This window comes from Capricornis sumatraensis, chromosome 2, assembly GCF_032405125.1.
Source record: "Capricornis sumatraensis isolate serow.1 chromosome 2, serow.2, whole genome shotgun sequence".
NCBI classification, from domain to species: Eukaryota; Metazoa; Chordata; class Mammalia; order Artiodactyla; family Bovidae; genus Capricornis; species Capricornis sumatraensis.
In genome coordinates this window covers 71737368-71749450 of record NC_091070.1, presented here as the reverse complement: position 1 = coordinate 71749450, position 12083 = coordinate 71737368, and the positions used below count along the sequence as shown (strand labels likewise).

General features: G+C 35.2%; 1 protein-coding gene across 1 annotated transcript in view; it reads right to left on the bottom strand.

Annotated features, from left to right (window-relative positions):
- Positions 1-12083, bottom strand: part of DPH6 (diphthamine biosynthesis 6) — a 193973-nt gene that overhangs the window by 78509 nt on the left and 103381 nt on the right. The window contains exons 4-5 of the mRNA XM_068965283.1: positions 7220-7293; positions 2873-2991 (exon numbers count right to left, since the gene is read on the bottom strand). Coding sequence (XP_068821384.1) covers positions 2873-2991; positions 7220-7293 — 193 coding nt within the window. The remainder of the gene's footprint in view (positions 1-2872; positions 2992-7219; positions 7294-12083) is intronic.

The window sequence follows — 12083 nt, the reverse complement described above, 5'->3', positions numbered from 1 at the left end:
GTCACATAAATGGAATAATATAATAGGAGCTTACTTGTATCTCACAACTCTCAAATACTTTCTTCTTTGGTTAGTAGGTTAATAGAAGTATGTTGGTTAATTTCAAAATGTGGGGTGGGGGTTCTCCAGATACATCTCTGTTAATTTTGTATATTCGGAGATACGTATCTTTTCTCCTATCTTTTCATTTCCCTCCTTTATGTCTCCTTTCTTTTGGATGGCTTGGAAGTTTTTTGTTTTTTTTTTAACTATGAGGCCCTATGCAAGGTAACTAAGTTGGAAGATCTGTTACTTCCCCCTGAATAGTTTCTTCACTTCTCAAGAGTAAGGTTTTCATGACCTACTCACATATCATCATTTACGCCAATGGATCTGTGTTCAACTTAGTGAATTTTTAAAAATTAGACATATTTATGTAATCAAAACTCAAATCCGGATTTAGATCATTGCCAGTATCTCCCTAGTCAATACTTGCCCTCCTGGAGATAACAGTTTTCCAGATTCTTAACACTGCAGATGCATTTTTTTCTATTCTTGAATTTTATATGGTTGAATCATACAGAATATGCTCCATATATGTGTGTGTATGTTAGTCGCTCAGTTGTGTCTGACTCTTTGCAACCCTATAGACTATAGCCTGCCAGGCTCCTCTGTCCATAGAACTCTCCAAGCAAGAGTACTGGAGTGGGTTGCCGTTCCTTTCTCCAGGGGATCTCCCTGTCCCAGCGATCGAACTGGGTCTCCCACATTGTAGGCACATTCCTTACCATTTGAGCTACCAGGGAAGTCCCAATATTATATATACACACACCGAAAAAAGATGATCAGCATCACTCCCGTGTTATCTCTGGGAAAGGGAATGACTGGCAAGAGAAGAGTTGATAGAAAATACAACAAATTTTTCTGTATTGTGAAAATTTACCATATATTGCAAGAATGTTTTCATGTAATACTTATACAATTAAAAATAAATATTTCTAAATGGCAGGACTGTTCTGAAATCCAATATGGAAATAGTGTTTAAATAAGTCTAAAAACCAGAAACGTCAATAAATACTAATTCATTAATATGAAAATTTCATGAGTTCACTCACACCTGTAAGACACTGAAGTTATGTAACACAATTATTGGAAATATGTTTCTATACATCCACATAGAGCCAACCCTCATATAAGACTAGTCCATAATTTTAGGGCCACAAAACTTTGCTGACACCTTCTCCACCTGGAAAGGTCCTATTGTCCCATTCTTTTGCTTAAAATTTTTTCTTAAAATTAAAGTGTGTGTGTGTTGTGGGGGTGGGGGGAAGCCTGAACACCTACATCGCGTCATTTATATCTGTATCTTTAGAAGGACTGTGCCACTCAGCAAATCTTTCTTTAATAGTGTTCTCGAGAATAATTTTTGTCTATGTACACCTATAGGCAATCAATAGAAACTATGTGCTATAAATGTTAAAATCAGATCTATACTTTTGTCATTGGAATGTCAGGGACAAATCAACTTGGTTTTATACTTTACCCAGAAGTTTAATACCGTTAATCACCATCTCCAACCTTTACAATGAGGCACACACACATACACACACACAAATGAAAAGTAATATCAGTCACAGTAAGGTCATAGTCTATAGCTCTGTTTTTCTAACAGGTCAGGTTCTCTCAGGGTTATAATCTATTCCATTTTCTAGCACTATTAGGGGCAGAATATGTACTGTCCAGCGAAGTGTCACATGAACTTCAATATGGAACTATGCAATCTTAGAAAATCTGCAAGTGAGCAACAAAGAAAGTGAGAGCATACTCTGTGTACATTCATAGGGAAACTCAAGGCAAATATATCTGTAGTGAGAATTTCGATCATAAGAGTTGCTTAGCAGCATTTTCTCAAAAATAAGAACACAAAACCATCTCATTTTTTCTTTTTAACAGCTAAGGAGATCAACTGCATGTTCTCTAAATAAGGCTTTCCTCTAAAGATAACACCTTGATTTCTACAAGAAGAGAGTAGCTTGGTGTTTACCAAGAAGAAATACTATGGAATCTTCCTTTTAACGCTGTTTAAAATGTGAATTTATTTGCAACATCTTCCACAGCTTGAGACCTTGTTATTTCAGAGATCAGCAAGGTATACACTATCAAATGAGGTACATGATTTAGGCTTTGAGAACCCTGAGGCTCCAGGGCATTTACTGTAATAGGCTCATGAAATAAATGAATTGGGCTCAAACCCCATGGTTTCTTGAAAATGAATATAATTATAAAAACTCAAAACAACAAATTAAATGTGTTCACATGTAATATCCATATTTGAATCAGATTACCACCTGCCTGTTGTGTCTATGCTAACCGATCAAATGACACTGTCTCAAAAGTGAATTTCTCATTGTCCTCAACAAAAATCCACTACCCAGCATATTTCTGATACCAGAGAGTCAATCATTCTATTGATACTTAGCATTATTCAAGGTGTGTTAAAAAAAAAGATAAAAATATCATGTGTTGTGCCAAATATAGATTTTAAAAAGCTTAAAAAAATAACCAATCTATACTTTTTGTTCCCTATGAATCTGAATTCCGTATCTTATAAAAGGAACTTAAATTGAAGGACTACAATTTAATGCCAGTTTAGAGGCAGTTATATATTTAGGGACAAAAAAGAAAGCCAAAAAAGAAAAAAGACTCACTATTAATCACTTTGGTAAGTAATCAAAAGCCCATTCTAAAACTTACCCTTACTCAATTCCTTTAGCTTATAACTCCACGTTTTTATATTCTAAATCAATCTTCCTTGTCAGTTGTAACTGTTTATTAGTGAACTCAGATTATCTGAGTGGTAACAGACAGCTCCCTTGAAAGTCTGGCTACATACCTAGAGCTGCTACTTTGATGATGATTGCTTGAATGTTAGATGATATCATCTCTTGGAGCAAATCTTCCTGGTTTCTCTGCCAAAGGTAAGCTAAAGGCTGGAGATTAAGCCTTTTACACCTATAAAATAATTAAAAAAAACACATAACATCTTAATGTTCTATATTTAGATCCATAGCAATTACTTTGATTTTAAACATACTGCTTCTCTCAAGGATTTTAGCATATAAAATACTTTAAAAAGCATGTTTTGCATAATGAAGTTTATGTATATAACATAAACATGTTTCATATCCACAAGCTATGCCTAAACAGATAAAAATGAAATCTCCAGGCATATTAGAAATATTAATTTTAGTAAGACTCTAAGTTTAGAAATCTATGCAAAAAAGCTTCCAAATGCTAACAGATGATTATTCTTGTTTTTAGAACTTCCTTAGGAGTCAAAATTACAAAGCTATGCAAAATAGGCAAATAAATTTATCCTAATGAAATAATCATATTAATTAGGATAAATTTATATCCTAATAAGAGATAATCATATCTTAATAAATAATCATATACTGATTAAATTTATAATATCTATGGTTATATGAACTACGCTTATCTGACTTTGAAACTTTTTTTTAAAGAATTTGACTCTGAGTGGGTAGAGATAAATTAGAAGTATGAGAGTTAACAGATAAAAATTATCTATTATATATATAAAATAGACAAACAACAAGGGTTTACTGTGTAGTACAGGGAACTGGAACTATATTCAATATTTTATAATAACCTATAATGGAAAATAATCTGGAAAAAATATATGACTTTGCTATATACTGAAACTTTGCTATACATACTTTGCTATACACTTTGTTATACTTTGCTATATATACTTTGCTATATATTTGAAAATAACATAATGTTGTAAATCAAGTATACTTCAAAATAAAAAAGGTGAAAAGATACTTTAATAAAAACAAGCAGAAAGAATCAAGAATAAGCATAACTATAATGACAGAAAAAAAAAATTCACATCTGAGTGAAAAGAAAGAAAACAGTAATAACAAAATGTGCATACACTGAGCACTTAATATGCTGCAAGTATTGTACTACAAATTTTACATTATGGTGCTAGAAGAATTCGGATTTTGGAGTCCAGACAAATCTGAGTTTGAAACCTCCTCCTAAACTCACTAGCTGTATGACTTTAACAAGTCAGAGCTAAGCTTTAGTTTTCTAGTTCATATATAGGGACAAAAATATTTCTTTCCAAAGTTCTTGAGAAGATTACAATATTAGAAAGTGAAGTCAGCTTTTATTCCTCTTTTCTTCACATTCTGCATCTAATCTACCACAATGCAGAATACAATCACTCCTCACCAGTACCACTGGTAACATGCTGGTTGGAGCCACTATCTTTCAGCATACAGGATCCTAGTTCCCCGACCAGGGACTGAACCCACACACCTGCAGTGGAAGCAGAGTCTGTGTTTTTTTTTTTTTTTACTCTATTTGGCAGAGAATTTTTATTTTTATTTTTTAATATAAATTTATTTATTTTAATTGGAGGCTAATTACTTTATAGCAGAGTCTTAACCACTGGACTGCCAGAGAAGTTTCCATTCTCGCCCTTTTAAAATAATTTTCAATATAATAGTCGGTGTGATCCTTTTAAAACATAAATGGATCGTGGGATTCCTCTGCTCTAAACCCTCCCTTGTCGCTCCTAGTAAATAAGCTCTGCAGGGACCCCACCCCAGTTGGCTCTCATACCTCACCTCCCACTACACTCAAAGCTGTCCCCTACCCTGCCTGCTCACTCTTGTCTAACATACTTGCCATGTTCCCGACCTTCCTCACTTGCTTCATGCCTTTAGTTAGATATCAGGGAGGATTAGTTAATTAAAATTAATATAGATTAACTTAATTAAAAGTAATACAGATAAAAATGTTGTAAAATGCTTGGATAAAATAGGTATTCAATAAACAGTAGAGACAAGTGATTCACTCAAGTCACACTGTAAGTGGCTGAGCTCAAATTTCAGGTAAAAAATATAGCTCTTAGCTCCACTATCCCTAATGTCAGTAAGGCTTCCGGGATGACTACTCCAGCATACATGGAACGCTCTGTCTTGCAGAAAATTCCAATACTTATTAAATGTACCATACATGTGGCCATTTACTCATACATGGTCTTAAGAAATATTAATACCATTTTTTTTCTTGCACATATACCTTGACTTTCAAAGAAATCAAGATGTTCCTTAATGTTGAGACAGTTTTATATAATTTTCTTTTGTAAAATGTCCTGAGCATCTAAATCAATGTTGAGACAATGCTGAGGCAGTTAATAAACATAAAATAACAAAACTGTAACTACACACGTAACACAAGCATTAGAGTTTTTGCTGTCCTATCACCAATATTTAATGTCTACTAACCAAATTTTTCTCTCCACATTTTTGAGGTAAACATTTTTTGGTTGTTTTTTTTGAAGAAAATTTTATTCTTTCCTGGACTTACTGGAAAATTCTTGGTTGTTTCTTTGGCATCCCTGATCTTTTGAGTATTTTTAGACTTAAGTAAGTCATATTTCTTTGGGGTCTTCCCTGGTGGTGCAGTGGTAAAGAATCTGCCTGACAATGCAGGAGATTCAGGTTCGATCCCTGGGTGGGGAAGATGCCCTGGAGAAGGTATTGGCAACCCACTCCAGTATTCTTCCCTGGAGAATCCCATGGACAGAGGAGACTGGTGAGCTACAGCTCATGGGGATGCAAAACAGTTGGTCATGAGGAGCCTAGTAGGCTACAGTCCGTGGGGTCACACAAAGTCAGACACGACTGCGCAACTTCACTTCACTAGCGACTAAACAACAACGTATTTCTTTACCTATTTAAATTCTTTACCAGTGTAAAATATCATGGTTGAAATAAGTTTCCTCTGTAAATCACTACTGTATTTAAGCTTGTGACATCTATTCAATTAATTATATCTCAAAAATATGAAGAAATTGCAAATTGGAGAGTGGCTAATTCAAAACTGAGTTTGTAGACCCATGGCTCCCAATAAAGAAAGTTAAGTCACTCAGTTGTGTCCGACTCTTTGCGACCCCATGGACTGTAGCCTACCACGCTCCTCTGTCCATGGGATTTTCCAGGGAAGAGTACTAGAGTGGGTTGCCATTTCCTTTTCCAGAGGACCTTCCCAACCCTGGGATCAAACCTGGGTCTCCCAAATTGTAGGCAGATGCTTTACCATTTGAGCCACCAGGGAAGATTAAAAAAAATACTGCAGATGTGCTTTTTTTTTTTTGGTGCTGAAACCCGGGAATGAACAGATGTGCTTTATGGTATATAATATGGTTAAACTATTTGTTGAAGTGTACCTGAGACTGCATTTTGAGAAACAGTTTGCCTCCACTTTTGAGTAGCCAATGGGCCCCTCTCTCATGTAGATATAAAGCGGCTTCCCAACAGGAACACATTTTTATTGTCTCCTTAAAGCTTTCATAAATAGATGTCAGTCCTACCTACAGTTTGGCTACCCATTAAATCACGTATGTTTGAATTTATTCAAAAGCAAAGATTTTTACACAAAATATTCTCAGAGAATATCACTTAAAACTAGATGAGAATAATATTTTTAACATTTGGCTAAGGAATACGCAATCCATCTATAAGTCAGCTGTTCTCAAATGCAGGCAGACAGAACACAAGGAAAATATTTTCAAAATACACATTACTATCTCACATGGGAGGTGGGGGAGATGGGAGGAGTAACAATCTAATGATTCCTTTAAAGTTGAATGGGTTTTTATAGAAGTATTTCAACCTCATGAATATTCTTTTCTAAGAACTGAGTTTGAAGGACCAAAGAAGATATTTCTTAATATATTTTTCCTTTAAAATATTACTATACTATTTCTATTTGCTCCTGATTTTTATTACAAATGATAATGAGTTAAAAATATTAAAAAGTTATACTATTTCAAATAAGGGAAATTTGAGACTAATACTTCAAAAAAACTTTTGCTTCAATTTTTATTATAATTTTTCCTTATGGTAAGTAGATAAGTTTTCTCATGCATAGATATAAGGATAGAAAAAAAAGTAAAACTACAACTTTTGTTACTTAGGGCAATACATTTAGTTTTATGGGACACGTGGCAGTGGTGGTGGTTCAGTCACTAAGTCGTGTCTGACTCTGCGATCCCATGGTCTATAGCCCACCAGGCTCCTCTGTCCATGGGACATGTAGAATGCTATATTTATTTATTATTTGGGTACAATTATTTATTTTTCATTAATTCACATTCTTAATTTACATTTAAAAAATATAAAACAAATTAATGTTCTCTTACACGTTTTCTACTCGAACACGCTGATAGTCAGAGAGTATAGCACCTACTGATATTCCCTCTACTTCTTCTTTCTCCTGAAAATAAAGCAAAACATGTTTAAAAAAATAAATAAGCATGTGGCTCTGTATCATGTTCTGAAAATTATAAATGAGTTGTTTCATTTAGAAAACCACCTTGAAATAGGATAATTTACTGAAAATACAATCTATGTTCAGGGGAAAAAAGTATATTAAAAATATATATGTTTAACTCACCCTCTCAGTTCTGGGGAGAAATAATTATTCTTTTTACCAATAACCCCAATTACTAGAGGCCATTTTCAGAGGAGAAGATAAAGGCAGCACTTCCAAAATGTTTTCTGACTTGATATCCCTTTAAAGATTCACTGATGTTTGACAGAAGTTTCTAAGAAATTTCTATTTAAGGAAATTTTTTCTATTTAAGGAAGTTTTCCCAGATTAAGTAACTTTAAAAATTGAACCAGTGGTTCAGTTCAGTCGTTCAGTAGCGTTTGACTCTTTGCGACCCCATGGACTGCAGCATGCCAGGCCTTCCTGTCTATCACCAACTTCCAGAGTTTACTCAAACTCATGTGCATCAAGTCAGTGATACCATCCAACCGTCTCATCCTCTGTCGTCCCTTTCTCCTCCTGCCTTCAATCTTTCCCAGCATCAGGGTCTTTTCAAATGAGTCAGTTTTTCACAGCAGGTAGCCAAACTATTGGAGTTTCAGCTTCAGCATCAGTCCTTCCAATGAATATTCAGGACTGATCTCCTTTAGAATGGACTGGTTGGATCTCCTTGTTGTCCATGCAACTCTCAAGAGTCTTCTCCAACACCACAGTTCAAAAGCATCAATTCTTTGGGGTTCAGCTTTCTTCACAGTCCAATTCTCACATCCATACATGACCAGTGGAAAAACCACAGCTTTGACTAGACAGATCTTTGTTGGCTGAGTAATGTCCCTGCTTTTTAATATGCTGTCTAGGTTGGTCATAACTTTCCTTCCAATGAGCAAGTGTCTTAATTTCATGGCTGCAGTCACCATCTGCAGTGATTTTGGAATTCCCAAAATAAAGTCCCTCACTGTTACCATTGTTTCCCCATCTATTTGCCATGAAGTGATGGGACCGAATACCTTGATCTTAGTTTTCTGAAAGTTGAGTTTTAAGCCAGCTTTTTCACTCTCTTCTTTCACTTTCATCAAGAGGCTCTTTAGTTCTTCTTTGCTTTCTGCCATAAGGGTGGTGTCATCTGCATATCTGAGGTTTTTGATATTTCTCCCCAAAATCTGGTTTCCAGCTTGTGTTTCATCCAGCCCAGCATTTCTCATGACATACTCTGCATATAAGTTAAATAAGCAGGGTGACAATATACAGCCTTGACGTACTCCTTTCCTGATTTGGAACCAGTCCATTGTTCCATGTCCAGTTTTAACTATTGCTTCTTGACCTACATACAAGTTTCTCAGGAGGCAGGTCAGGTGGTCTGGTATTCTTGTCTCTTGAAGAATTTTCCACAGTTTGTTGTCATCCACGCAGTCAAAGGCTTTGGCATGGTCAATAAAGCAGAAGTACATGTTTTTCTGGAACTCTCTTGCTTTTTTGATGATCCAATGGATGTTGGCAATTTGATCTCTGGTTCCTCTGCCTTTTCTAAATCCAGCTTCAACATCTGGAAGTTCACAGTTCACATACTGTTGAAGCCTGCCTTGGAGAATTTTGAGCATTACTTTGCTAGGATGTGAGAAGAGTGCAACTGTGAGGTAGTTTGAGCATTCTTTGGCATTGCCTTTCTTTGGGATTGGAATGAAAACTGACCTTTTCCAGTCTTGTGGCCACTGCTGAGTTTTCCCAATCTGCTGGCATATTGAATGCAGTGCTTTCACAGCATCATCTTTCAGGATTTGAAATAGTTCAGCTGGAATTCCATCACCTCCACTAGCTTTGTTCATAGTGATGCTTCCTAAGGCTCACTTGACTTGTTCTAGGTGAGTGATCACACCATCATGATTATCTGGGTCATGAAGATCTATTTTGCATAGCTCTTCTGTCTATTCTTGCCACCTCTTCTTAATATCTTCTGCTTCTGTTAGTTCCATGCCACTTCTGTCCTTTATTGTACCCATCTTTACATGAAATGTTCCCTTGGTATCTCTAGTTTTCTTGAAGAGAACTCTAGTCTTTCCCTTTCTATTGTTTTCCTGTATTTCTTTGCATGGATCATTGAGGAAGGTGTTCTTATCTCTCCTTGCTATTATTTGGAAATCTGCATTCAAATGGGTATATCTTTCCTTTTCTCCTTTGCGTTTCACTTCTCTTCTTTTTACAGCTATTTGTAAGACCTACTCAGCAAACAGTTTGCCTTTTTGCATTTCTTTTTCTCAGGGATGGTCTTTATCAATGCCTCCTGTACAATGTCATGAACCTCCGTCCATAATTCATCAGGCACTCTGTGTATCAGATTTAATCCCTTGAATCTATATATCACTTCCACTGTATAACTGTAAGGGATTCCACTGTATAATCATAGGCAATAGTATAAGTAGATGAAGGAATACAATGATTTTAATCTGTATCTTAAAAAAAAAATGACTGGCAGAGGAATATCCAGGAAGTATTGATGATAGAGGATAAAGACATCTCTGATGAGAAGGACACAATGAATTCTTGTTAACAGAGTTACACGTCAGAAAACCCAACACTATATTCAGCAGTAACCCCCAGGGATGAGTGCTAACCTATCTAGCATACCCATTAAAAATGTAATTTCAAATATGATCTAGTTTGCAGATGAAAGCTAGAATGGATTAAAAAGAAAAGAAAATCAATCAAGTACCTAGATGGACAGGGACAACACAGGGATTTGGAAGGACAGGCCCAGGATGAGATTTAATGAAAAGAAGTATAAAATAATACACTAAGGGAAGAATTATACACAACACAGGTATAAATTAGGGAACAGTTATCTAGAAAACAGATATGAAGAAAGTGACTAGTTACTAATAATAAACTGAATAGAAATTCTCTGAATAGGCATAAAAGAAAAGTCATCCTAGACATATGGAGTACAAAAGAAACTACTTCAGAGAGATGACTTCTTTATTAACACTCTGGTCTTTCCAAACTTGTAAATCTACAAAGTACAATAGCGTTTCACATAAAAATAAATGTAATACTTTGAGATATTCTAAAATAACCTTGAAAGTCCTATAACGATACCATAATAAAAAACAAAAATGAACAACAGGAATCTCTCATGTCTTTGAAGATTAAAGCAAATTTAAAATTTCTACTCTCAAATGATAGAGAAATATCTTCCCAAATTTCTTCGAAATAAATAGATTCTCCAGGAAAAGAGCTATTCCCTTTGTTTTCTTATTTCAGCAACTTTGTGAGAACATTTGCTTGTAACCTTTCTCCAACCTTCCTAGCCACTTTATTTTTATAAAAGTCATTGTATTAGTAGAAAAAAGGCAAAATGAAGTGTTTCTCGTTACATGCAAATATGGCACAGATCATAGAGTAGTGAGTGATGTTATCAACGAGATCAAAATTTCAGTTATATTTTTATACCCTATATTGTTTATCTGAAGTTCTGTCAAAAGAAAGTATAAGGTCTTAAATATTATATATATGTATGTGTCTGTGTGTATTTCTCAGTAGATCATGAAAACAAATACCAGTCACTGAAGTTTTTCTTTGCACACTAAGTCAAGCTACTTTAAACTAATAATTGACATTTGTTATCTATTTAAAATGGGTTAATGTTCTATAATTCTCATTTATTATTCACCATAACCCCCAAATAATTATTTAATTCCTTTTAGTCTACATGAAGTCTCTGGGATTCTCTTCTGTTTCTATCTCTCATTTTCTATTTCGTAATATTAAACTAATCAGTTCTAAAATTATATACCCAGCTAAATTTGGCTATTCTTCAATACTAAGCCTACCTAGATAGAAATTATGTTACATATTTTTTTCAACAATCATTACTACTACCTATTAGAAATTCAATCCTATTACCTATTTAGCTCTGTGATTTTGAACAAGTTATATAATTTCCCTGTGTCTTAGTTTCCTTATCTATATAGTGAAGTTAATTATAGCTCTGTTTTCTAGGATTATTATGAACACTGAGTAAAATAATACAGAAAAATAACAGTGACAAGCATCTAGTAAGCACTTAGTAAATAATGTCTTCTGTTACTATAAATCTTCTTTATTATTACTAATATTATTCTATAACTATTTCAGTTACTACATCTACTATTACTACTACTAACTACCACCACTACTGTTTACTACTGTTGCTGTTGTTGCTGTTAAGTCACTTCAGTCGTGTCCGACTCTGTGTGACCCCATAGACGGCAGCCTATCAGGCTCCCTCATCCCTGGGATTCTCCAGGCAAGAACACTGGAGTGGGTTGCCATTTCCTTCTCCAATGCAGGACAGTGAAATGTGAAAGTGAAGTCGCTCAGTCATGTCCAACCCTCCGCGACCCCATGGACTGCCTACCAGGCTCCTCCGTCCATGGGATTTTCTAGGCAGGAGTACTGGAGTGGGGTGCCATCGCCTTCTCCAACTGTTTACTACTACAACTAGATAAAGGCCTAACTTGACAAACAAAGCCCTTCATTTCTGGGCTTTAATCTCTTGCTCATTATTACTTTTTAACAAAGTTTCCCCAACTTGTAATAGTTTTATGTGTCAATATGACTAGGCTAAGGAGTACCTAGATTGCTGATAAAACATCATTTCTGTGAGGATGTTTCTGGAAAAGATTTTGAAATGGTAGACTGGGTAAGGAAGATAGCCCTAACCTATGCAGGTGAGCATCGTCCAATCTCTTGAGGGCCTG